This window comes from Bombina bombina, chromosome 3 (assembly GCF_027579735.1).
Source record: "Bombina bombina isolate aBomBom1 chromosome 3, aBomBom1.pri, whole genome shotgun sequence".
Lineage (NCBI taxonomy): Eukaryota > Metazoa > Chordata > Amphibia > Anura > Bombinatoridae > Bombina > Bombina bombina.
Window position 1 is genome coordinate 198200813 of NC_069501.1, and position 25849 is coordinate 198226661.

The 25849-nt window shown below is 39.4% G+C and overlaps 1 protein-coding gene across 3 annotated transcripts in view; it reads right to left on the reverse strand.

Moving 5' to 3' along the window:
* Positions 1 to 5543: 5543 nt before the first annotated feature.
* The window catches only part of ASB9 (ankyrin repeat and SOCS box containing 9), an 82706-nt gene continuing 62400 nt past the window's right edge, over positions 5544 to 25849 (reverse strand). For 2 of the 3 annotated variants that reach the window (XM_053706069.1, XM_053706070.1), the window contains 2 exons: positions 13618 to 13809; positions 5544 to 6238 (listed from right to left, as the gene is read on the reverse strand). In XM_053706069.1, coding sequence (XP_053562044.1) covers positions 6114 to 6238; positions 13618 to 13809 — 317 coding nt within the window. In that variant the 3' untranslated portion in view covers positions 5544 to 6113. Of the gene's footprint in view, positions 6239 to 8497; positions 8553 to 13617; positions 13810 to 25849 lie in introns of all 3 variants that reach the window. The other variant, XM_053706071.1, reaches the window with a different exon arrangement.

Consider the following 25849-nt stretch of genomic DNA (forward strand, 5'->3'; position numbering starts at 1 on the left):
CACAACTTATTATTACCTAACCCATACACTAACCTCCCCACCCACTCCCTCCTTCTACACCTCCCCCCCCCCTTTTTTTTTTCTTTTTTTTTCTTCCTCTTCCCCCTCTCCCTCTTTCTTCTCCCCCGCTCTTCACCCCTTTACCCCCACTTCTCTTCCCTACTCTTCTTCTCCCCCTTCTTCTGAAGACCGGTTAATCTAACCGATTCCAAACTCTTTTTCCTGTCTGTTAGAGACCAAACACACCGAGAACGACTTATCCCACAGTGCTGTGTAAAAAAGCTGTGGAAACGAGATTTTTACTATTGACCTGTTCTCGTGAATCTATATTGTGAATCTATATTTTTTCTTTCATTATGCATCTTCTACTTTTTAAGCTGAGAATCATCTGTTGCAATGGTTCTCGGCATGCAAACAGTCTATGTCAAAAGTTTTTTCTATGTGCAGTCGGTATGAAGTGACTTTGTACCTTATATACCTGATGTCATTATCTAGACTGTTAGAGTATACTTGAATATCTAGTATATCGCGAAATACTTCTGAATGACTATGTTATGGCAAATACTACATAACGACTGTATACTGTTTTGTATTGAACATGTTTATTTGTTTGCCTTCTTTGTTATACCATTTCGCTAATAAAGCTTATTTTGAAAACTAAAAAAAAAAAAAAAAAAAAAATCAAATTAGGAGGAAACGATTTTTACTCAGTTAATACATATTGTATTAATTTGAGAAGATTAGTCAATATATAATGTATTAAAGGGATATTCTAGTCAAAAATAATCTTTCATAATTCAGATAAAGCACGCCATTTTAAGCAACTTTCTATTTTACTCACATTATAAATTTGTCTTCGTTCTCTTGGTATCTTTATTTTAAAAAGCTGGAAAGTAAGCACTTGGGTAGCGCTTGCTGATTGGATAGCTACATTTTAACTATACTATCCCTTTAATATGAGAAGATTATTTAATTATATATGATTTTTAGTTTCACATTGTCATTGTGATGATAGCAGGATGTGATGTCACTAGCTGGTGGGCGGGGCTTAGGTCCGGTGTCTGTGTCGCAGTTAGTTTTAGTACAATCAACCTGTCTGGATGTGTATTGCTATGCTCTGTAATAAAATAGAGTTGTACCATCATTGCTGTGTCCTGCATATGTCCTGCATCTCATGACATGGTGTCAGAAGTTCTGGACTACGCTTCTGTTTCTGATGATGACGATGTCAAAGTTTACCCCACCTGAGCCTTTTGACTTTTCTCAGCCTGCAGCTTGGCCCACATGGCGTCAGCGGTTTCAGCGCTTCAGGATTGCATCCAAACTGAACAAGGAGAGTGGTGAAGTACAAGTTAATTCTCTTTTATACTCTATGGGGAAAGATGTAGAGCCAGTGTTCAATGCTTTTACTTTCCAAGAAGGGGAAGAAGTTAACTTTGATATAGTTATGGATAAACTCAGTGCCCACTTTGTGCCCAAAAGAAATGTGATTCATGAGAGAGCTTGTTTTCACAAACGTAATCAGCGTGTGGGAGAATCTGTGGAGTCATTTTTGCGCAGCCTGTATGAATTAGCTGAATTCTGTGAGTTTGGTGTTGCTAAAGAAGAGCAAATCAGAGACAGAATAGTTATTGGAATTGCAGATGCTGAAGTCTCCCTGAAGCTGCAGTTAGAGCCTGATTTAACATTAGACGGGGCTATTAGGATGGCCCGCCAGAGTGAACTGGTGAAAAAGCAAAGTGCTGATCTGAGGTCTGAGAGTATTGTGGATGAAGTGCAACAGTCTAGGAAAATTACTAGTGAAAGGCACAGTGTGAGCGGTAGATCTAAAGTACTGGAAAGGCCTAGAAGTGGATGGGCGCAACATGGCCGATGCACACGGTGCTACCGGGCTCATGATCAGAGCGCTATATGCCCGGCCAGAGATAAAAGATGCAGAAAATGTAACAGAATAGGCCATTTTGAAGTGGTGTGTAAAACTGAATACATTAAGGAGATGCAGGTGGACAGTGACCAGGAGGGTCAGGAAGTGTCTTTTGTGGGGTCTGTTGTGGAACGGACAAGCTCAGAGGAAGATTGGAAAGTTACCTTTACTGTAATGGGAGCCAATGTTGATTTTAAGATTGACACAGGAGCAGATATCACTGTAATGTCTTTTGCTGAATTTATGAGACTGCCTCGACAGCCCCAGCTGGCGAAGGTTACTACAAATGTTCATAGTCCTGGTGGCCGCATTGATTGTGTGGGGAAATTTCTTGCCAGCTGTGAGTACAAACAAAGGAAGTTCACCATGTGGGTGCATGTGATCCGAGGTCAGTGTGTTAACAGTTTATTGAGCAGAAAAGCAGCCTGTGACTTGGGCCTCGTGGCCAGAGTGAATGAGATCTCTGAAGATATGTTTGGCGAGTTGGGCCTACTGAGCTGCAAACCTGTCCGTATAGCACTTAAAAGTGACGCAGTCCCGTACAGTATTTCTACTCCTCGTAGAATTCCGTTCCCGCTCATGCCTCAAGTGGAGAAAGAGCTCATGCGCATGAAGTCTATGGGGGTTATTGAAGAGGTTGTTGAAGCAACTGATTGGTGTGCCCCCATTGTTCCAGTTGCAAAGAAAAACGGAAAGGTGCGCATCTGTGTGGACCTGAAAAGGTTGAATGAGGCAGTGAAGAGGGAGAGATTTGTGCTGCCGACACTGGAAGATATAGCCCCGAAGTTGGCTGGGGCGAAGTTCTTTTCCACATTAGACGCTTCTAGCGGCTTTTGGCAGATCCCCCTGGATCCAAAGTGCCGCAAACTGACTACCTTTATCACTCCGGTAGGTCGGTTCTGTTTCTGCAGACTTCCCTTTGGGATATCCTCCGCTCCTGAGATCTTTCAGAGGGAAATGAGTTCTCTCCTGAGTGGCCACGTGGGCACAGCAGTCGTCATGGACGACATTCTAGTGTATGGGTCTACAGTGGAGGAGCATGATCAGCGTTTGAGTTGTGTGCTGCAGGCTATCAAAGAGTCTGGGCTGAAGCTGAATAAAGAAAAATGTCATTTTAGGAAAACTGAATTATGCTACTTTGGGCATATCATCAACGGGGATGGCATCAAGCCGGACCCCGAGAAAATTCGGGCTATCGAACAGATGAAAAGCCCTTCTGATGTACATGAGCTGAGACAGATATTGGGCCTAGTAAATTACGTGGGCAAGTTTCTTCCAGATTTATCTACAGTTTTGCACCCTATCACGGAGTTGCTTAAGAAAGATGTTGCCTGGGTCTGGGGACCCTCACAAGAAAAAGCGTTCCTGCATGCTAAGTCCCTACTGGGGTCTGCCCCAGTGCTGGGGTTCTACGACCCTTCAAAAAAGACTGTGGTTAGTGCTGATGCAAGCAGTTATGGGTTGGGGGCTGCACTCCTGCAGCTGAATGACAACAAACTACAGCCCATCGCCTACTGTTCCCGCACACTGACGGCTGCGGAGTCAAAATACGCTCAAATTGAGAAAGAGTGCCTGGCTGCAGTTTGGGCCTGTGAACGCTTTCAGCGTTATCTAGTGGGTTTGGAGAAATTTAGTCTGGAAACTGACCACAAACCGCTAGTCCCTCTTATCAATTCTTATGACATCGACAAAACACCCTTGAGATGCCAGAGACTTTTAATGAGACTGCTCAGGTTCAATGTTCAGGCAGTGCATGTGCCGGGGAAGCAGCTGGTTGTGGCAGATACACTGTCCAGGCTCCCGCTGGCTGCTGCTGAAGAATCCTCCACAGAGTCGGATGTAAAAGTGTATGTTGATTCAGTTCTGGCCTCTAAGTCCATTTCTTCAAGGAAACTGGAAGAGATAAAGAAAGAGACATATTTGGACACAGATCTGCAAGAAGTTATAAGGTACATAAGAGATGGCTGGCCCGAGAGCCGGGCAGCCTGGATGTCTTTAAATGCTTACCAGCCAGAGAGGTCACAGCTCACGGAGCTGGAGGGGTTGGTGCTGTTCCAAGACCGTATTGTAATTCCTGTCAGCATGAGGAAGGAGATGTTAAACAGGATTCACGATGGCCACTTAGGCATTACAAAGTGCAGAGAAAGAGCAGCTACAGCTGTGTGGTGGCCTGGGATCAGCTCCGACATTGCAAATCACGTGTCTAAATGTGCCTTTTGCCGGGAACGCCGGCCTACTCAGAGAAGGGAGCCCTTAATGTCTACTCCGCTGCCTGCGGGGCCGTGGCAGAAAATAGCTGCTGATTTGTGCGAACTGCACGGGAAAAAGTTTCTTGTTGTTATCGACTACTATTCCAGGTATTTGGAAATAGCACCCCTGAATGATATCACAAGTCAGGCCGTTATCATTCGCCTGAAGAGCTTGTTCGCCCGCTGGGGCATTCCAATGGAGCTGGTGAGTGATAATGGCATGCAGTTCGCTTCTACAGAGTTCAGTGCTTTCAGCAGGGAATATGATTTTGTACATTCCACGTCAAGTCCACATTATCCGCAGGCCAACGGAATGGCTGAAAGGGCAGTTCAAACAACAAAATTCATCCTAAAGCAATCTGAACCGTACCTAGCCCTCTTGTCATACAGGGCGACGCCCATTCAAGCCACCGGGTTTAGCCCGGCACAGCTAATGCTAGGACGCCAGATTCGCACCACTTTACCCTCAGTGGGTGTCTTCAAGCCGCCTGGCCCTGTTCCTCGGGACGAAGTCCTTAGGAGGGATGAAGAGGCCAAAAAGGGTTATCGTTTCTTCTACGACAGGAGACATTCTGTCAGGCCTTTACAGGAACTGAAAGCGGGCCAAAGTGTCAGAATTAAACTGGATGATGAGAAGAAATGGAAGACGCCTGCTACGGTAGTGGGCCGCTCTCCAGAACCAAGGTCTTACACAGTCCTTACAGAGGGAGGGACGGTTACACGCCGTAACCGAAGACATCTTCAGCCTGTACCTGAGAGTCTGGAACCGGATACCTCAGTACCACCGCCGGTGGGATCTCCTGTTCTAAGAGAGGTGCCTTCCCCTCAGCAAGATCATAGCGGGGATATATCTTTGCCTCCAGCAGACTCTTGTTCACCATCTTCTGTATCAGAGGACAGTTCATGCAAAGTTACATCAAGCGGAAGAGTGGTGAGGCTTCCGGCCCGATACAGGGACTGACTTTAGCTAGAACAGTGACCGGAAGTATGGGCAGAATAATCCCATGGTCACTGTGGACTAGGGTAGTCTACCCCGATGTCCAAGTCAGGATGTAATTTATTTGTTCATGTTTTCTAATCTATCTGTTCTTATAATGTTCTAAAACAAAATGTTGTTGTATACCCTGTTGGTGTACCTTGTTATTTAATATATGCGAATGTATGCTTTGCCTTTGAAAAAGGGGAAGATGTGATGAAAGCAGGATGTGATGTCACTAGCTGGTGGGCGGGGCTTAGGTCCGGTGTCTGTGTCGCAGTTAGTTTTAGTACAATCAACCTGTCTGGATGTGTATTGCTATGCTCTGTAATAAAATAGAGTTGTACCATCATTGCTGTGTCCTGCATATGTCCTGCATCTCATGACAGTCATAGCTAATGTTTTTCTTGAAATTATTTTTTTCCCTTGATTACAGTTTCCTCTGTTGAATGTTTCAGATTTTACAGTTAAATATTTGAATTTAAAATTTGAAATAGCGATCACCTACAATACAGCAAAATTTAACCATGTGAATGCTGTTTTTTCTAGACTAGTACAGAGGCCACAATTGAATACACAATTTAAAATCTTAAATGTCACATTCAAAATAGGGATATTTATCATCTTTTAAAAACAATAGATGTCAGAATGTAATTGTTCAGCATTTGTTTAGAAAAGACAATGCACACTACATTCATTGTAAAAACAAATGCTCTGAAACATTCATTCATTCATAACCCAGTAAAAAGATTTTAGTAACACAGTGCTGCGTACCGACCGTACATTGGAAGAAACCTGTATTAAATCCCTCATCAATAGATGCAGCAAGTATTATCATTTATTCTTTTCATAGTGACTGAATATGCCTGAATAACTCTGGGATTATGGCACATTGAAATGAATATTTTCTTTTTTTTTTATGTATTTTTTGTGATATAACATTAAAACTATACAAAATTATATATTACTTATATAAAAGAAAATGTTTTAACGAATCTGGAAGCTGAAATTCATGTATTCTAGCATTGATTATTTGTCCAAAGTAATTTCGGAGAAAAATGCGACAAATCTGCATCAACGACATTGGCCCTGGGGAGAGAAGAATTTAATAAATGTTAATTTTATGAAGTTAAAAACCAGTATGGGGTGTGTTTAGAAACAGACAACTTGATGATAGATATAGGGATAGGCAGAAAGACACACAGACAGGTGGATATATATACATAGATTCCATTCATACATATTATTATGTTCAAGTGACTTTATAATTTGTGCCCATGTTATCTGTAGGGTAAAGGAATACTAAACCCAATTTTTTTCTTTCATGATTCAGATAAAGGGGCATATTTATCAAGCTCTGTAGACCGCTGCTCCATAACCTGTCTGCCTGCTCTGAGGCGGTGGACAGACATCGCCAAAAATCAACCTGATCCAATATGATCCGGTTGATTGACACCCCCTGCTGGCAAATCTGAAGGGGGCGGCGTTGCACCAGCAGTTCAATAGAACTGCTGGTGCAATCATAAATGCCGACAGCGTATGCTGTCGGCATTTATCGATGTGCGGCGGACATTAATAAATAGGCCCCAAAGCATGCAATTTTAAGGAGCTTTTTAATTTACTCCTATTATTAATCTTATTCATTCTCTTGCTATCTTTATTTGAAAAGAGGAATGTAAAGCTTAGGAGCCGGCCCATTTTAGGTTCAGAACCCTGGATAGCGCTTGATAATAGGAGTATACTAGAAAGTTGCTTAAAATTGCATGCAATATCTGAATCATTAAAGAAAAAAAAATCTGGGTTTAGTAACCCTTTAATGGCTGACTTTTCTATATTTATAAAGCAAGTGAAAAATACTGTTTTTTATATATCCAAGTTTTATATCTTTTTTTTTTTTAAGTAATTCTCCCCGATTTTATATCTAGAGGGACACTTTGAGATGGGTGATCTAAAATGCTCAGGTATGAGTAGTATCAGTATATTGTTTTTTTTTTTTTCTTGTAACAGACTGTGGGCTTTCCAATTCTGAGAATTGTAAGTGTACAATGTGGCTTTACAAATATAATCTGGCTACATATTTGTTTCTAATTGGTTTCAGGAGTGAGTATTGGGTGAGATACTACTCATCAATTACATTTTCACTAACATAATGACAGCAGCTACAGTTCTCTACTCCAGTACCAAGTCTGGATCGGCTCCTCCAGATAAGGAAAGTGGTGAGGAGAGATTGGTCACTGAAAAAAGATTGCAGCTAACAAGATGTTAATTTATTTGGAAAGATCTATATATATGTGTGTGCGTGTGTGTACAGTAAATATGTAGTACTCCCCCCGTTTTCTTATTTCAAAAAACTATATTAAATGAATTTATATGAAGTCACATGAAAAAAACATGTCTTTATCAAGAAATACACTTATAAGACATTCATTTATAACTTGTTAATTTTATGAAATCATAGTTATCTGTACAACACTTGACTGAACTAGGAATAGAAAGATAATTGAGATGTGAGATTTCCTTTGGCAAATCAGGAAAGTGGTAAGTGGAGTTTGGTCATTGGAAAAAAACTGCATAAATCAAGGTGTAAATCTGTTCTAAAACATTAACACTTTTGTTATATGTTAACCTATTGCAAAGTGAAAGAAAGGTCTTGTAATTACAAACTGTTTAATGTCACCTTCACATTAAAACATGAGGGTTTTGTCTTAATATATTAACAAAGAACAATGTTTGAGCAGTATAACACGATTTTGGTAACTTAAATGGACAGTCTAGTCAAAATTAAGCTTTCATGATTCAGATAGGGCATGCAATTTTAAAAGCTTTTCAATTCACTTTTAGTATCAAATTGTCTTTGTTCTCTTGGTATTCTTAGTTGAAAGCTAAACCTAGGTAGACTCATATGCTAATATTAAGCTCTTGAAGGCCATCTCTTATCTCAATGCATTTGACAGTTTTTCACAGCTAGAGGGCGTTAGTTCAAGTGTACCATATAGATAACATTGTGCTCTCACCCATGGCGTTACTAAAGGGGGGACACTGATTGGCTAAAATTCAAGTCTGTCTAAAGATCTGAAATAAGGGGGCAGTCTGCAGAGGCTTAGATACAAGTTAATCACCAAGGTAAAAAGTGTATTAATATAACCTTGTTGGTTATGCAAACAGCAGAATAGGTAATAAAGGGATTATCTATCTGTTTAAACAATAACAATTCTAAAGTAGACTATCCCTTTAAGAAAACAAATAACAAATCTATATGAATTAGTCTTCATAAAACAGATACCAGAAGCATCTTATTGGTCACCAATCCATCAGGATTCATGTGCCAAAAATTGTATGTAAGCTCACCCATTTTTAGCTTCTTTATATCTTAAGCCATTTCAATCCATTTTATGAGCTGCAGCTGAGTAAAAATGCTAAGATTAGTAAAGGACATAACGAAATTGTAGTTAAATATACTGAAATTATATGAGTATCACAGTTTTTTAAGTTTGATTTACAATAATTCCTTTAAAATTAAAAATGCACATTCTGATGACTGTATTTAATGTGAGTATAAAAGAGGGATTTGAGCAATATTTTTAACTCTTTATCAAACAAATTATTAACATATTAACTGATCATACACAAAAACTTTAGCACAGATAGATGCATTTGTGTAAACAAAAATGCGCTGTTAAAAACAGGCCAGACTTGCTTTCAAGAAGTCAAAGTGGTTGAATTTAAACCGTCTAAAAATCCTGCAAAATATGCTGTGTTTTTTTTATCTAGGGGATAGAAGAACTGATTTTGAATTGCCCCTACACAAGAAGATATTGATGGTCTATGCTAGGAAGCCGAAACGCGTCAGCCCTTTTTTGTACTTATATGTTTTAAGATGGAGAAATAAATTTGCTTTAATCTTATTACTGGTGCCTGGTAAAACCGTGTTTTATATTATAGAATATGTTATTGTACCACAAATTCACATGGAAAACCTTGTTATAAGGGGGTCTACACAAGGTTCTATTAAACAGGAGAGGCTGGTAAAAGTACCCTCCTAATTTTTCTTAGTACACATTTGAACGATTTTGGTATGAGAATCTTAACAATAGATCAGAATTGGATCTTTTTATGTCACAATGTTGTTAATATTATTCTTTTCACTGATCAAGTCACAGTAAACACGTTATTTAATTTGTATTATACTAACAATTACTTTAGTATAGATTTTCTATAATGATCTTCTATATATATTTTTATATATATATATATATATATATATATACTCCCCAGAGTTAGTCAAATCTGTTACTAGTATGCACTCTAAACAATAGGCTCAGAACTTTGGGTTTCCTCCCCTGTGAGGGAGATGACCAGGTGTTTTTCTCCTTAATTGTTTTTTTCATGATTGGTAAAAGTGTTTGTATTTAAGGGCTTATTTTTATATGAATCGTGGTCTTTCGTTTGTACCGACCCCCAAATGTGACAAATTTGACAAAATTGTAGATGCACATAGTCTACAGAGGAAGTTAAAACTAAAAGATTTTTTTAAGGATAAAGAAATAACTACCTGTGATGAATCTACTTTTAAGCCTAAATCTACTTTTGAACCGGCTACCACTCACCCAACTATCAAAGGTTACACACGTATGATCTGTCATGACATTGATATGGATCAGGCCACATCAGGCTTTTCTAATTTATCCCCTGATGAGTATAGGGAGATTAAGGATTTGAGTGATGACAAGTCAATTATCATAAGACCCGCAGATAAAGGGGGAGGGATTATGAATTACCATGATTACCGACAGGAGGCTCAACGCCAATTAGCTGACAACAAAGTTTATATACATCTGAAGGGCAATCCCACAATTGCATTTAAGAAGCAAATTGATCAGTCCCTGAGATCTGCAAGGGAGGCATGTGTCTTGAGTGACAAGGAATTTGATTTTCTAACTGTGGACTCTCCCATAGTCCCAGTACTTTATCTGTTACCCAAAGTCCATAAGACACTTGACCAACTCCCTGGCAGACCTATTGTGTCTGCCAGGGGTTCATTGTTTTCTAACATAGCGAAATATATTGACCATCACCTTCAACCAGTTGTCAAGGACACATTCGCTTATTTACAGGACTCCCCTAGTCTAATCAAAATTTTGAGGGCTTTTGACTCCCTACAAGTTGATGACATCCTAGTCACCATGGACGTGGATAGCCTATACACCTCCATCCCTCATGCGGGAGGTTTGCAGGCTGTCAGGTCCATGGTGGTGGGATCTCATCTGTATAAGGGACCTCCCATTGAGTTTTTGTTGGACCTTTTACAGATTTGTTTAGAAAAGAATTATTTTAAATTTGAAAGGGACTTCTACTTGCAGATCTCGGGGACTGCCATGGGATCAAACATGGCTCCCATGTACGCTAACCTCTACATGTCCTGGTATGAGCATTTTTTAATGCTGCCCCAGGACATAGTAGAGGTGGTGTATTATACGAGATATATTGATGACATTTTTTTGATTTGGCGTGGGACCCCGGAAACCCTGATATCTTGGGTATATGGCCTAAATAGTCTATCTAGCCCAATCAAATTTAAACTTGAATATGACATTGATAAAGTACACTTTTTGGACCTTAATATTTTTAAGGTAATTGATAAAGAGGTATGTAGGTTTGGTACGTCCCTTTATACCAAGCCTACCGACCGCAATTCTTTATTAGATGCACGGAGCTATCATCCCACACACCAGAAGAAAGGTATAGTAGCCTCCCAGCTCACTCGGGTTCTGCGCAACAACACTGAGGCACAAAATAGAACAACACAACTGAATGAGATGTCAGAGAAATTGATTGTAAGTGGATATGATAGAAAGATGGTTATGGACATTAAGGAAGGAGCCATAAAACAATTTGAGGACAATGTGATCAGAACAAAAGAAATAAATAATTCAGAGGAGAAGATCAACTTCATAACTACATTTGATCCAATGCACCAAAAAGTTGCTGGAGCAATTTCTAAACATTGGGACTTGGTGCACTCAGATAAGTCTTTACCATTCGTGAAACAACAACATCCTAGAATGGTATACCGAAGAGCGAAAAACTTGCGGGACTTGCTAGTGAAAACGGATCCAACTAGGTGCTATGAGAATACTACTTGGCTAAAATCCAACAAAAAAGGCTGCTTTAAATGTGGTGACTGTGTCACGTGTGACAGCATGCTTAAAGGTGACACTTTCCAGCACCCACATACAAACAAGCGCTATAAAATCAAACACAGACTTTCATGCATGAGTACCCATGTGATTTACATGCTGATTTGCCCCTGTTCCCTTGTCTATATAGGGAAAACGGTCACTACATTTCGGGAGCGTATGGCCAATCATCGCTGTGCGATCAGGGAAGCCATCAAAAATGGCGACTCTGATCAGCCAGTAGCACGCCATTTCGCCACACATAAACATGGTGTATCGAGTTTAAAAACCATGATGATTGACCAAGTACCACCGTTGACAAGGGGAGGTGACAGGGGCAATCGACTTCTAAGAATGGAGAAAAGATGGATTTATACTTTGGATACCATAGCACCTAGGGGATTAAATACCATGCTGGATTTCTCGCCATTTTATACTGCAAGTTGATCTAACCTCTCTATATGGATTATAACTGCTCATTCTATCTTAAAACATATCCATTATCAATGACTTTTAAATATGACTTTTTATCTCTTTTAGTTCATAAGTCCTCAGGTATTTTCTGCCATATTCCAGGAGACACTAAGAACACACAAATTAACTGGTTGTGGACATGTGTGTATATACTATTTATTATCTAAGATTTGGGATGGTTGATGATGAGGTTTTTTCCCATCTCTCATATAATTGATCATTGATGGTAATATGGTATTGCATATATGTCTACCATTAGCTAAACAAACCTAGTGTATAATTAAAAAGTTGCTGCATGTCCACCATATTCATGTTTTTATTTTATATTATATTTGATCACTTATGATCAACTACCTTTGTTGTTTTTAATACATTGGTACTCTGATTTATGGCTAACTGCAGTATTCTATAGCACTTTATAACATTGACAAGAGGATTTTTTTCACAATGTTCGAGTTGAGTACATGTATTCTATTAGATTGACACTTCCTCATTGTCCGTGTATATCGTAAGACAACAAACAGTTGTCACCATGGCAACCGGCGTCACTACGTGGTTCACGTAGATGACGTAATTTCCGGTCACATGACTTCCGGTTCTGCACCATGCGAGCCGCGGCTGCGGCTTGGCGCCATCAGATGCCACTGGGTTATTTAAGGTGAAGGGGTATTGTATGTGTTATACTGCTTTTTGTACATTCAAACTGTTTGTATCATGCATTTGAGAAAGGAGGTGGAATGCCTCCGAAACGTCATGCATTCTTAACTTAAACTATTAAATGTTATATTTTATTCTGAACCAGTGAGTGCCTTTTTTCCATATGCATATATATATATATATATATATATATATATACTCCCCATGTTTGCACCTATTAGAGTTAGTCAAATCTGTTACTAGTATGCACTCTAAACAATAGGCTCAGAACTTTGGGTTTCCTCCCCTGTGAGGGAGATGACCAGGTGTTTTTCTCCTTAATTGTTTTTTTCTTGATTGGTAAAAGTGTTTGTATTTAAGGGCTTATTTCAGCCAGTACCTTATGCCTGATGAAATAGTGCTCTGAAGCGCTGAGAAACGCGTTGCATAATTGTGAGGAGGGTTAGCTAGCATACCCTACCTCTGGGTTCCTGTTTTTATACTATCTTTTCATAAATTGTTTTTATGTTTTGTAACCTTGTATCTTGTATAATTACCAATTGTCCCCACTGGGAGTTTAAAGCTGGGATAATCTGCTGTTCACTTGGAGATCAGTCAGCTGGGTGGCTGTTTAAATACCCAGTCTGCTCCTGATAGCACGGTCTGATTGCTCATATAAAATGTGAGTACCCTGCATTATGAGTTTGCTTTGTTACCACATTTTTTTGGCTACCGATACACACAGGTGCTTCTTTTCTTGTCTTTTTTTGTCTTTCCATATTCTGGGAGTATCTGGCTGGGAGATTTGGTTGCTCCTGACTTCTGGAGACCAATCAGCTGGGTGGCTGTATAAATACCCGGTCTGCTCCTTATAGCACTGACTGAGTGCTTATTAAAATGTGAGTAACCTGCTAATAGGGATTTGTTCTTTGTGTTCACATTTTTTTGGCTATCAATACACACAGACGCCTCTCTTTTGTCTTTTTATATTTTGTCTTTAGATCATCTACACAAGGCTTTGTTAGGGATTGGAATGCCTTTGAATTTGGAAAACCTGTGTAGAACCTATTTAAAGTGTTTCACATGGAAATACTGATGGATTAGAAAGTGAGACATTAAAATAATATTTTACACCAGCCTTACTATTTGCCTTTGCAGGGGAATTACTTGCTAAAAATATACCTTCTTTTGTCTGAAAAATGTTCTTTAGCTTGCAGTGCTGGGAAACCAATTCCGAAGGCCGTTTTCCTTCAGCATTTATGCAATATGCATTTGCTCCAAAGTCAAAGAGCAGGTTTACCAGGTCAGCGTTGCCATTCCTTGCCGCTACGTGTAAAGGGCAGTCCAGATCTTTACCAACATTTGCACTTGCACCTGGGAATAGAAAACAATATTGTATCTATGTTAATTAAAACACGTCCACTGAAATATTTTGTGATACAACTTTTATAATTGCATTTCTATGCAAAAATGGCATGATTTGTGCTCATATCTATTAGTATTACCAGTAATCTACTTCTTTCATTTTTAATGGGGATATAATGTACAAAACATTTATAAAAATATTAAAATACTCGGCTAGATTACGAGTTTTGTCGGTAAGGCTGTGCGGTGCTAAAGAGCATTTTATGCTCACCGCTCACCTACAGACAGCGCTGGTATTACGGGTTTTTACAAACCCTGCACTAGCCACAGAAAAGTGAGTGGAGAGCAAAATTTTGCTCCACATCTCACCTCAATACCAGCGCTGCTTACGGTAGCGGTGAGCTGGTAAAACGTGCTTGTGCATGATTTCCCCATAGGAATCAATGGGGGAGAGCCGGGTTGAAAAAAAAAACCTAACACCTGCAAAAAAAGCAGCGTAAAGCTCCTAACGCATCCCCATTGATTCATATGGGGAAATAAAAGTTATGTCTACACCTAACACCCTAACATGAACCCCGAGTCTAAACACCCCTAATATTACACTTATTAACCCCTAATCTGCCGTCCCCGACATCACCGACACCAGCATTATATTATTAACCCCTAATCTGCCTGCTCCGGACACCGCCACCACCTACATTATACTTATGAACCCCTAATCTGCTGCCCCCAACATCGCCGACACCTACATTATATTTATTAACCCCTAATCTGCTGCCCCAGATGTCGCCGCAACCTAACTGCATTTATTAACCCCTAATCTACCGCCCCCAACGTCGCCGCCACTATATTAAAGTTATTAACCCTTAAAACTAAGTCTAACCCTAACCCCCCCTAACTTAAATATAATTTAAATAAATCTAAATAAAATTACTATCATTAACTAAATTGTTTCTATTTAAAACTAAATACTTACCTATAAAATAAACCCTAAGCTAGCTACAATATAACTAATAGTTATATTGAAGCTATCTTATTTTACAGGCAACTTTGTATTTATTTTAACTAGGTACAATAGTTATTAAATAGTTATTAACTATTTAATAGCTACCTAGTTAAAATAAAGACAAATTTACCTGTAAAATAAAACCTAACCTAAGTTACAATTACACCTAACACTACACTATAATTAAATTAATTCCCTAAATTAACTACAATTAAATACAATTAAATAAAATTATCTAAAGTACGGAACCCCCCCCCACTAAATAACACAAAATAATAAAATAATTACAAGTTTTTTAAACTAATTACACCTAATCTAATCCCCCTAATAAAATAATAAAGCCCCCCAAAATAATAAAAAGCCCTACCCTATACTAAATTACAAATAGCCCTTAAAAGGGCCTTTTTCGGGGCATTGCCCCAAAGTAATCAGGTCTTTTACCTGTAAAAAAAAGTACAATACCCCCCCAACATTAAAACCCACCCCCCACACACCCAACCCTACTCTAAAACCCACCCAATCCCCCCTTAATAAAAACCTTGAGAAGTCTTCACACAACCGGGCCGAAGTCCTCAACGAAGCTGGGCGAGAAGTGGTCCTCCAGATGGGCAGAAGTCTTCATCCAAGCCAGGAAGAAGAGGTCCTCCAGACGGGCAGAAGTCTTCATCCAGACGGCATCTTCTATTTTCATCCATCCGGTGCGCAGCGCGTTCATCTTCAAGACATCCGACATGGAGCATACTCTTCTTTCGACGTCGACTGTAGAATGAAGGTTCCTTTAAATGACGTCATCCAAGATGGCGTCACTTCAATTCTGATTGGCTGATAGAATTCTATCAGCCAATCGGAATTAAGGTAGGAAAAATCCTATTGGTTGATGCAATAGGATTGAGCTTGCATTCTATTGGCTGATCTGAACAATGCAATCAGCCAATAGGATTGAGCTTGCATTCTATTGGCTGTTCCAATCCTATTGCATCAACCAATAGGATTTTCCTACCTTAATTCTGATTGGCTGATAAAATTCTATCAGCCAATCGGAATTGAAGGGATGCCATCTTGGATGACGTCATTTAAAGGAACCTTCATTCTACAGTCGATGTCGAAAGAAGAGGATGCTCCGCGTCGGATGTCTTGAAGATGGACCCGCTCCACGCCGGATGGATGAAGATAGAAGATGCTGTCTGGATGAAGACTTCTGCCCATCTGGAGGACCACTTCACCCTGCTTCGTTAAGGACTTCGACCCATTTGGGTGAAGACTTCTCAAGGTAGGGTGATCTTCAAGGGGTTAGTGTTAGGTTTTATTAAGGGGGGATTGGGTGGGTTTTAGAGTAGGGTTGGGTGTGTGGGTGGTGGGTTTTAATGTTGGGGGGTATTGTACTTTTTTTTACAGGTAAAAGAGCTGATTACTTTGGGGCAATGCACCGCAAAAGGCCCTTTTAAGGGCTATTTGTAATTTAGTATAGGGTAGGGCTTTTTATTATTTTGGGGGGATTTTTTATTTTATTAGGGGGATTAGATTAGGTGTAATTAGTTTAAAAAACGTAATTATTTTATTATTTTCTGTAATTTAGTGGGGGGGGTTCGTACTTTAGATCATTTTATTTAATTGTATTAAATTGTAGTTCATTTAGGGAATTAATTTAGTTATAGTGTAGTGTTAGGTGTAATTGTAACTTAGGTTAGGTTTTATTTTACAGGTAAATTTGTCTTTATTTGTCTTTATTTTAACTAGGTAGCTATTAAATAGTTAATAACTATTTAATAACTATTGTACCTAGTTAAAATAAATACAAACTTCCCAGTAAAATAAAAATAAATCCTAAACTAGCTACAATGTAACTATTAGTTATATTGTAGCTAGCTTAGGGTTTATTTTATAGGTAAGTATTTAGTTTTAAATAGGAATAATTTAGTTAATTGTAGTAATTTTATTATATTTAAGTTAGGGGGGTGTTAGGGTTAGGGTTACACTTAGATTTAGGGGTTAATACATTTAATATAGTTGCGGCGATGTTGGGGGTGGCAGATTAGGGGTTAATAAATGTAAGTAGGTGTCGGCGATGTTAGGGACGGCAGATTAGGGGTTAATAAAATTTAACTAGTGTTTGCGATGCAGGAGTGCGGCGGTTTAGGGGTTAATATTTTTTTATAGTGGCGGCGATGTCCGGTTCGGCAGATTAGGGGTTAAATATTTTATTTTAGTGTTTGCGATGTGGGGGGGCCTCGGTTTAGGGGTTAATAGGTAGTTTATGGGTGTTAGTGTACTTTTTAGCACTTTAGTTAAGAGTTTTATACTACGGCGTTAGCCCATAAAACTCTTAACTACTGACTTTAAAATGCGGTACCAGGCTTGACAGGAGAGGGTCTACCGCTCACTTTTTGTAATACTCCGGTGTTAGGCAAATCCCATTGAAAAAATAGGATACTCAATTGACGTAAATGGATTTGCTGTATTTTTGAGTCTGGCCAAAAAAGTGAGCGGTACACCTGTCATTTCAAGACTCGTAATACCAGCGGGCATTAAAAAGCAGCGTTGGGACCTCTCAACGCTGCTTTTTAAGGCTAACGCAAGACTCGTAATCTAGGCAACTGTGTTTCATCATGAAATATGAGCTAATCTGGAAGTTGGTCTCTGAAGAAAGGGTTATTAAATTTTAAAGTACCAGCATCTAAATTACTATTGGTAGGCTAAAGTTAGCATTGGTTGCTATAAGCAATATCGCATCCATGCTAACTTACGTGCATATTACAAGTGTAAAGTAAATGGATTCACTTGAGCGCAAAAAAAATTAGTGTGAGTGAAGACCTAGCATAAAATGTAAGGGTTAAAAAAAATGTCAAACAAGCAAAAGTATAAAACATTCTTTCTGCCAATTAAACACAGCTACTATGTCACAGGGTGTTTTGCCCAGAGAACACCGTTGATTTAGTAGCTACATCCAACCTTCTCCCTCATACTGCGGTCCCAGCTGTCAGCTCTGACAGCTAAGACTGAAGCCAGAGGGAGAAGGGATCTGTCTTCATAAGGGAGTCTGGCAGCACTCCTGTTACCATATGAAGCAGATGGCAGATGCAAACAGTGACATGGGAGAGGGCAGGGGGGATTCCTACAGAAAAAGAATGCTTGGTGAGGGAGGTTGAGGAAAGGGTTCCCCATCTCTATAGAAAAAAGGTGAGGGAGGGGGATTTTCCAAGCAATCAGTTGGGGGCAGAGGGTGAGGGTAGGATCACTACATTACAGAAAGTTTTTTTTAAATAAATAATAAAAATAATAATTAAAAAAATATAAATTGGGTACTGGCAGACAGCTGCCAATACCTAAGATGCTGGCACCTAGTGAGGGAAGGGTTAGAGAGCTGTTTGGGGGATCAGGGAGTTGGGTTCCATACACTAAATACATTATTTTTAAAAAATATTAAAAGTTTTTGCTCTCACGCTAACCTGACATTTGCAAAAAGCTGAACTTCGAATATTGCAACCCTGTTAACGTATTCCCACATAAACTTCAATGCAGCACAAAACAATTATACCCAACAATTCATGCAAACCAATCGCATTTCCTCAAGTGCACTAACTGGACATGAAAAATTATTATTTCACATTCCAATGTTCTTCAAATAGCAGAATATTTTCTATTCACTCCTTAATACATATACTAAGAATGAAAGAACAGCTATGAAAAAACTGACTGGGGATAATACTATAGTGGTGAGAAGGGCCGACAAGGGAGGTGCTATAGTAATTATGGACTACCACTACTATCAGAAGGACATCAACACTCAGCTGAACAATAACCTGACATACTCCAAACTACCAAGAGACCCAACCTCAAAATTCAAGTCTGAAATAAACGAATACCTGAAGGGAGCTTTCAAGGATAACAGGATCGATCAACAGACTCTATAAAACCTAATAAAAGACTACCCAAGGACACCAATCTTTTATACCTTGCCAAAAATCCATAAGGATCTAAGAAAACCACCAGGACGTCCCATTGTATCTGTAGTAAACTATATATTACAACACCTTGCTACTTATGTAGACAGTCTGTAACACATACATTAAAGATTAAGGAGATGTGATCAAATCCCTTAAAAATCTGGAAATAAATACCAATGATGTGCTAGTGACCTTGGATGTCACTAGCTTATACACGGTTATCCCCCACCCCGAAGGCCTGGCAGCAATCAGAAGACAAATTCTGAAATACCCCTATATAGGGCCACCTATGGAATTCATTCTGGACATACGTTAGAGTTGCCTCAGGAAGAACTACTTCCAGTTTGAACGACAGTTCTATCTACAATTGATGGGGACAGTGATGGAATCCAGCATGGCCCCATCATACGCTAACCTATTCATGTCAGAGTTTGAGAATAAAGGGTATGAAAGCTTCAATAAACCAGATATATTATATTTTAAGAGATATATAGATGATCTGCTGATTATCTGGAGGAGCAACGAAGAACAACTACAAAGATGGTTTGATGAATTAAACAGCGAGCACACTGCCCTGAAATTCAAAATGAACTACAGCAAAACAGAAATAGAATTCCTAGACCTAAAAATATAAGGATAACAACAAACTGGGTACAACCCTATATAGAAAACCGACCGACAGGAACTCACTCCTAGAAGCTTCAAGCTGCCACCCCCCAGAACTTCCAAAGTCACAATTCTATAGGGTATGGAGGAACAACACGAATACTGAACAGGCAGAAATTCAAACCGAAGAAATGAGACAGCGCTTTATTGAAAGGGGCTACCGTAACAAATTGTTACAACAACACATCTCAACGGTTAAAAAAGGCATCATTGGAGATACACCAGAAGAAGGTAACAAGAAAGAGAAAATGACTATGACTACCACCTATTCAGCGGACAAGAATAAGTTCTCTACCATACTGAGAAATAACTGGAAGATACTAAGATCAGACGAGACGAGAGGCGGAGCTAAGCCACGCAGGCGGATGGCTGACTTTTGTGTAAGCTCCTAAATCCCTGGATAGTACGTCGTATACTTATGGCATTTACCTTCCCCAAACCCCTTATTTATTAGTGGGAACATATAGCGTATCTGCCTACAAGCCCACAGTGTGAAAATCAGAACTGTCTGTAACATCTGGAGCTAGTGGAGGAGCAGAGAAGCATACAGCCGTTACACCCTGGGAGGCCAGAAGCCTTTCACACCATAAGAAAGTAATCGAGTGTCGGGTCTGAGATCTCTACGCACCTTGCTCACACAGCCGGAGGATATCTGCTGACCACAATTAAACAAAGTACAGTTGTCTGCCCGCCCGACCGGCCATGCTGTCGGCCCTAGCGTGTCACACATCCTGATGCTTAGTATACCGGGCTCCATAGGTCACTTAAAAAAAGAAAAAAAGAAAACGAGTCCTGGCAGGATAAGCTGATACTGGAGAGAGACCTGGGGCAATTACTCACTCATAATACCCCTCTAACAGACCATGGAGGACTCCGGTGCCATAGTATAAAGGACATTAACTGTAGGAGGCACTACTTTAATCCTACTGCATTATATTGCAAAGGCACATTACAGACACGGTGGGTTTTTATTGAAAGCTACATATTACAGACAGAGTGGGCTTTTGTTACGAGCTACCAGTGCATTTAGCTCCATATATCTTTTAACATATACACCCTTTAGGTGCTACTTCAAGGTGCCTTAGAACTAGGTAACCCTCTGATCTATAGTCTGCAACTAAAGTGCGAAACATACTACAGAACACTTGCTGTTTGGGCTCAGGCCTAATTCCCACGTGGGAGATTTTAGCAAGTTACTGCAACTCTGTTCAGCTTTACTAATTCCGTCAGCCATACTGGCAATGAAATTATGCCCTGTAAAAGGCAGTCCAAGCCTGATAAAGACACCCCTGTGCGCACACTTAGTGTATACCTTAAGCAAATAGATCACACTAGTTTAGAGTCTTCCAACAGCATGGATGACAGTCAAAATGCTTCTTCACCTATTTAGCAAAGCATTGATCCGCCAGCTTCACAGCCTATCACTAGGGAGGATCTGCAGCTTTTGTCTTCTAAGGAGGACATCAAAAATGCCATCAAGGAAATGAGAAACCTATTTCATGAGCTGAAGAAAGACATCAACTCCTTGGATATCAGAGTTACACAGTCAGAAGCAAAACACATTGAAACTTCCACCTCTATCATGCAAATGCATTCAGAAATACAACGGCAGTCAGATACCATCCAACTAATGTCTGATAAAATAGAAGACCTCGACAACAGAGGCCGCCGTAATAATCTGAGAATTAGAGGGTTTTCTGATTCTGAAACCATCCACCTCCCGGCAATTGAGGGCTACCTGCAGAGCCTATTTCGCACTTTAAAAGACACTCCCATCCTCACCTGAGATAGCGCTGGAACGGGCGCATAGAGCACTTAGGGCAAAACCACCCCCCAAGGCACCTCCTAGAGACATTATTGGCCATTTTTTAAATTTTAAAGATAAGGAGGAAATCCTCAGGTGTGCACGTGTCATGATTCTATACTGACCTAACTCTTTGTTCATCCTTTGCTGTTTATATCCTTGCACCCATCTTGTAACTCCACCCACACACATTGTATAAATTATCAACTAACCTATTGTTAGTTGCTTGGAATTTTGTCTCTGTGCCTCATCTTGTGAAGGAATCACCCTCCTTACCTGGTGCTACGCCTGACAGAGTTTCACTGCTAAAACCGAGCCGGCTGTGACGTCACACGCCAACGGAACTTACCCTGCAATTCCGGATTCACCTCCGCAAGCTTTCTCCGGTAACGGACAACTTTGCTAGCAGCCTATACCGCCTACAACCTAAACGGACTTGCACAATACTTCTACTTGGTAAGATTTTCCAGTCACTTTCTTACCATCACCTTACACGGCAAGTAAGAACTTTAACGTAATTCTATCATACAACAACAAATAGGATTGCAACAATTATCAGCCTATTGAATACTCTTAGTCTTACATTTACTACTTTGTACTGTATACTTGTCAATCTCAAAAAGGGAATTTAATCTGCTAGAAATCTAATACTCAAGTCTAGTTCAAATATCCTATATAATTCTCACTTATAATTACGCACTTAATTTTTATCCTACAAGTTTGTTTTTGCATTTGGTAACTTGAATAGCACTGAGCATAGAAGCACCTCTGTTGCTAAGCTGCTTGTTCAGCTTGAACCTATATTATATGCCAGACAGATATCTTGATATCTTGATACACTTTAAACACCTGTTGTGACCTAGTTATATATTTGTATCTGATATCTGCCTATCTACACATACAATTTATTCTTAATCCTGCAGTTGAGGTTCAAAAAATTTTTCTTTTGTTCTTTTTCTGCTTTCCAGGAAAAGCAGAAATAATCCTGACAGCACGTGTCAAACAACCTATACATCATGCTGGTGAAGCGCTACAGATTTTCTCGGACCTCTCTCCAACCACCTTATTAAAGAGAAGAGAATTGTCACATATCACGGAAAAACTGAGAGCACACAAGATTCCATACCGATGGAGCTTCCCTGTGTCCCTAATTGCCTCCTGGCACAACAAGACATTAATTTTCAGGCCGGGATCGGATGCCCAGGTTTTCTTTGAAAATCTTTCTATTGAGGAAGATGTTCCACAACAACCTGTCAATTCTAGAGACAAATCTTCAATCTCCTGAAATAATTTTGCCTCTACTCTGCGACTTTAACAGTCACAACGGACGGAACTGTTTCCTGAATCTGCAAGACCTAGTATCCTTCTTGTGATATTACATTGCCTTGTGCAATATTCGAACACTGTAGCGCTTATTGCATTTCTGTCAATCCTGGAAGCGTCCCCCGGGACTAGGTGCGCATAATATCCCTCTATCAATACTCCCACCTCTCTCGCTCCTACCTCTCCCCCTCTCCCCTTCCCTTCCCCTCCCTCCCTCCCCCTCTCCCCCCAATAATGTTTGCCTACTGCGCACTCCCCACCACGGTAAGGTTATTTGTTGACTTTTTGTTGAATTAGTTTGTGCTATACTAAATCTTATTATTCCAACATACTTACTTCGGCATTACTATGTCTCTTGTAAGAATGCCAAGTTTCCCGCAAGTGCGCCCCTCTTTAATGACAAGTTTTCTGTTGTATTGTTGCTGAAACAGTTTATATTATTATGCTAACACTAATGGCCCACTGAGTGTATTGGTGTGTACATAATTTCTCCCCTCGATTCCCTTTTCCCTCCCTCTTCTCCCCCTCCCTGCTCCCCCCTCTCCTCTTCTCCTTCTCTTTCCCTCTCATCCTCCAATGGAGTATGTTCATTACACACTCTCTGTTACTGTGTTTTGTTTTTTTTTTTTTTACTGTATTGCTGATGTTACAGTTTGTGCTTTTTCAAATATAACATGTTTTCTCTTAATTATACATCTCCTCCTCACTTAAACATCATAATGTCTTTTGAAATAATGCCAACACTGGGGAATACTGTAATGGCCTGTTATGCATATGATCTTACTCATATAGCTTCCTTTCCTTTTTCTCACTCCCCCTTCCCCCTCCCCCCCCCCTTTTTCCCCCCCTCCCCCCTTTTCAGATTTTAATCCCTTAAAGACAAGGTTATTTTTTAATTTCCTTCCCTTAAAGGGACAGTATACACTCATTTTCATATAACTGCATGTAATAGACACTACTATAAAGAACAAGATGCACAGATACTGATATAAAAATCCAGTATAAAACTGTTTAAAGACTTACTTAGAAGCTGTCAGTTTAGCTCTGTTGAAAAGGTAGCTGGAAAGCCCATTGCAAGTGGGAAATAAGACACCCCCCTCCCCCTTCTTTTGCATATGAAAAGACCCTTTACACAAACAGGAGCAAGCTTGAGAAGGTAGCTGACGGTATTCACATCAAACTTTGTGGCATGGTTAGGAGTCTGAAAATCAGAGCAATGTTATTTAAAAATAAGCAAAACTATAAAAAAAAACAAAAAACTTTATGGGCTATATAAATAGATCATCTACAAAACATATATGCAAAGACAAAATGAGTGTATAATGTCCCTTTAAGGACAAGGGCTCTTTTTACATTTCTGCTGTGTTTGTGTTTAGTAGTATTTTTCCTCTTACTCATTTACTGTACCCACACATATTATATACTGTTTTCTCCCCATTAAATGAACTTTCTAAATATACCATTATTGTCATCATATCTTATAATTTACTATAAAAAATATTATAAAATATGATGATAAAATGCAAAAAAATCACACTTTTTCTAACTTTGACCCCCAAAATCTGTTACACATCTACAATCAACAAAAAACACCTAATCTAAAAAGTTTCTAAATTTTATCCTGAGTTATTTTGAGGGGACAGGAAATTTACACTGTTATATAAGCTGTACACTCAATAGGGGAAAAAGACTTAGGCCTAGATTTAGAGTTCGGCGGTAGCCGTCAAAACCAGCGTTAGAGGCTCCTAACGCTGGTTTTGGGCGCCCGCTGGTATTTGGAGTCAGTGATTAAAGGGTCTAACGCTCACTTTTCAGCCGCGACTTTTCCATACCGCAGATCCCCCTACGCCATTTGCGTAGCCTATCTTTTCAATGGGATCTTTCTAACGCTGGTATTTAGAGTCGTTTCTGCAGTGAGCGTTAGAGCTCTAACGACAAGATTCCAGCCGCCTGAAAATAGCAGGAGTTAAGAGCTTTCTGGCTAACGCCGGTTTATAAAGCTCTTAACTACTGTACCCTAAAGTACACTAACACCCATAAACTACCTATGTACCCCTAAACCGAGGTCCCCCCACATCGCCGCCACTCGATTAAAATTTTTAACCCCTAATCTGCCGACCGCCACCTACGTTATACTTATGTACCCCTAATCTGCTGCCCCTAACACCGCCGACCCCTGTATTATATCTATTAACCCCTAACTTGCCCCCCACAACGTCGCCGCAAGCTACTTAAAATAATTAACCCCTAATCTTCCGACCGCAAATCGCCGCCACCTACGTTATCCCTATGTACCCCTAATCTTCTGCCCCTAACATCGCCGACCCCTATGTTATATTTATTAACCCCTAATCTGCCCCCCACAACGTCGCCGACACCTACCTACACTTATTAACCCCTAATCTGCCGAGCGGACCTGAGCGCTACTATAATAAAGTTATTAACCCCTAATCCGCCTCACTAACCCTATCATAAATAGTATTAACCCCTAATCTGCCCTCCCTAACATCGCCGACACCTACCTTCAATTATTAACCCCTAATCTGCCGACCGGAGCTCACCGCTATTCTAATAAATGTATTAACCCCTAAAGCTAAGTCTAACCCTAACACTAACACCCCCCTAAGTTAAATATAATTTTTATCTAACGAAATAAATTAACTCTTATTAAATAAATAATTCCTATTTAAAGCTAAATACTTACCTGTAAAATACATCCTAATATAGCTACAATATAAATTATAATTATATTATACCTATTTTAGGATTAATATTTATTTTACAGGCAACTTTGTAATTATTTTAACCAGGTACAATAGCTATTAAATAGTTAAGAACTATTTAATAGTTACCTAGTTAAAATAATTACAAATTTACCTGTAAAATAAATCCTAACCTAAGATATAATTAAACCTAACACTACCCTATCAATAAAATAATTAAATAAACTACCTACAATTACCTACAATTAACCTAACACTACACTATCAATAAATTAATTAAACACAATTGCTACAAATAAATAAAATTAAATAAACTATCTAAAGTACAAAAAATAAAAAAGAACTAAGTTACAGAAAATAATAAAATATTTACAAACATAAGAAAAATATTACAACAATTTTAAACTAATTACACCTACTCTAAGCCCCCTAATAAAATAACAAAGCCCCCCAAAATAAAAAATTCCCTACCCTATTCTAAAATACAAATATTACAAGCTCTTTTACCTTACCAGCCCTGAACAGGGCCCTTTGCGGGGCATGCCCCAAGAATTTCAGCTCTTTTGCCTGTAAAAAAAAACAT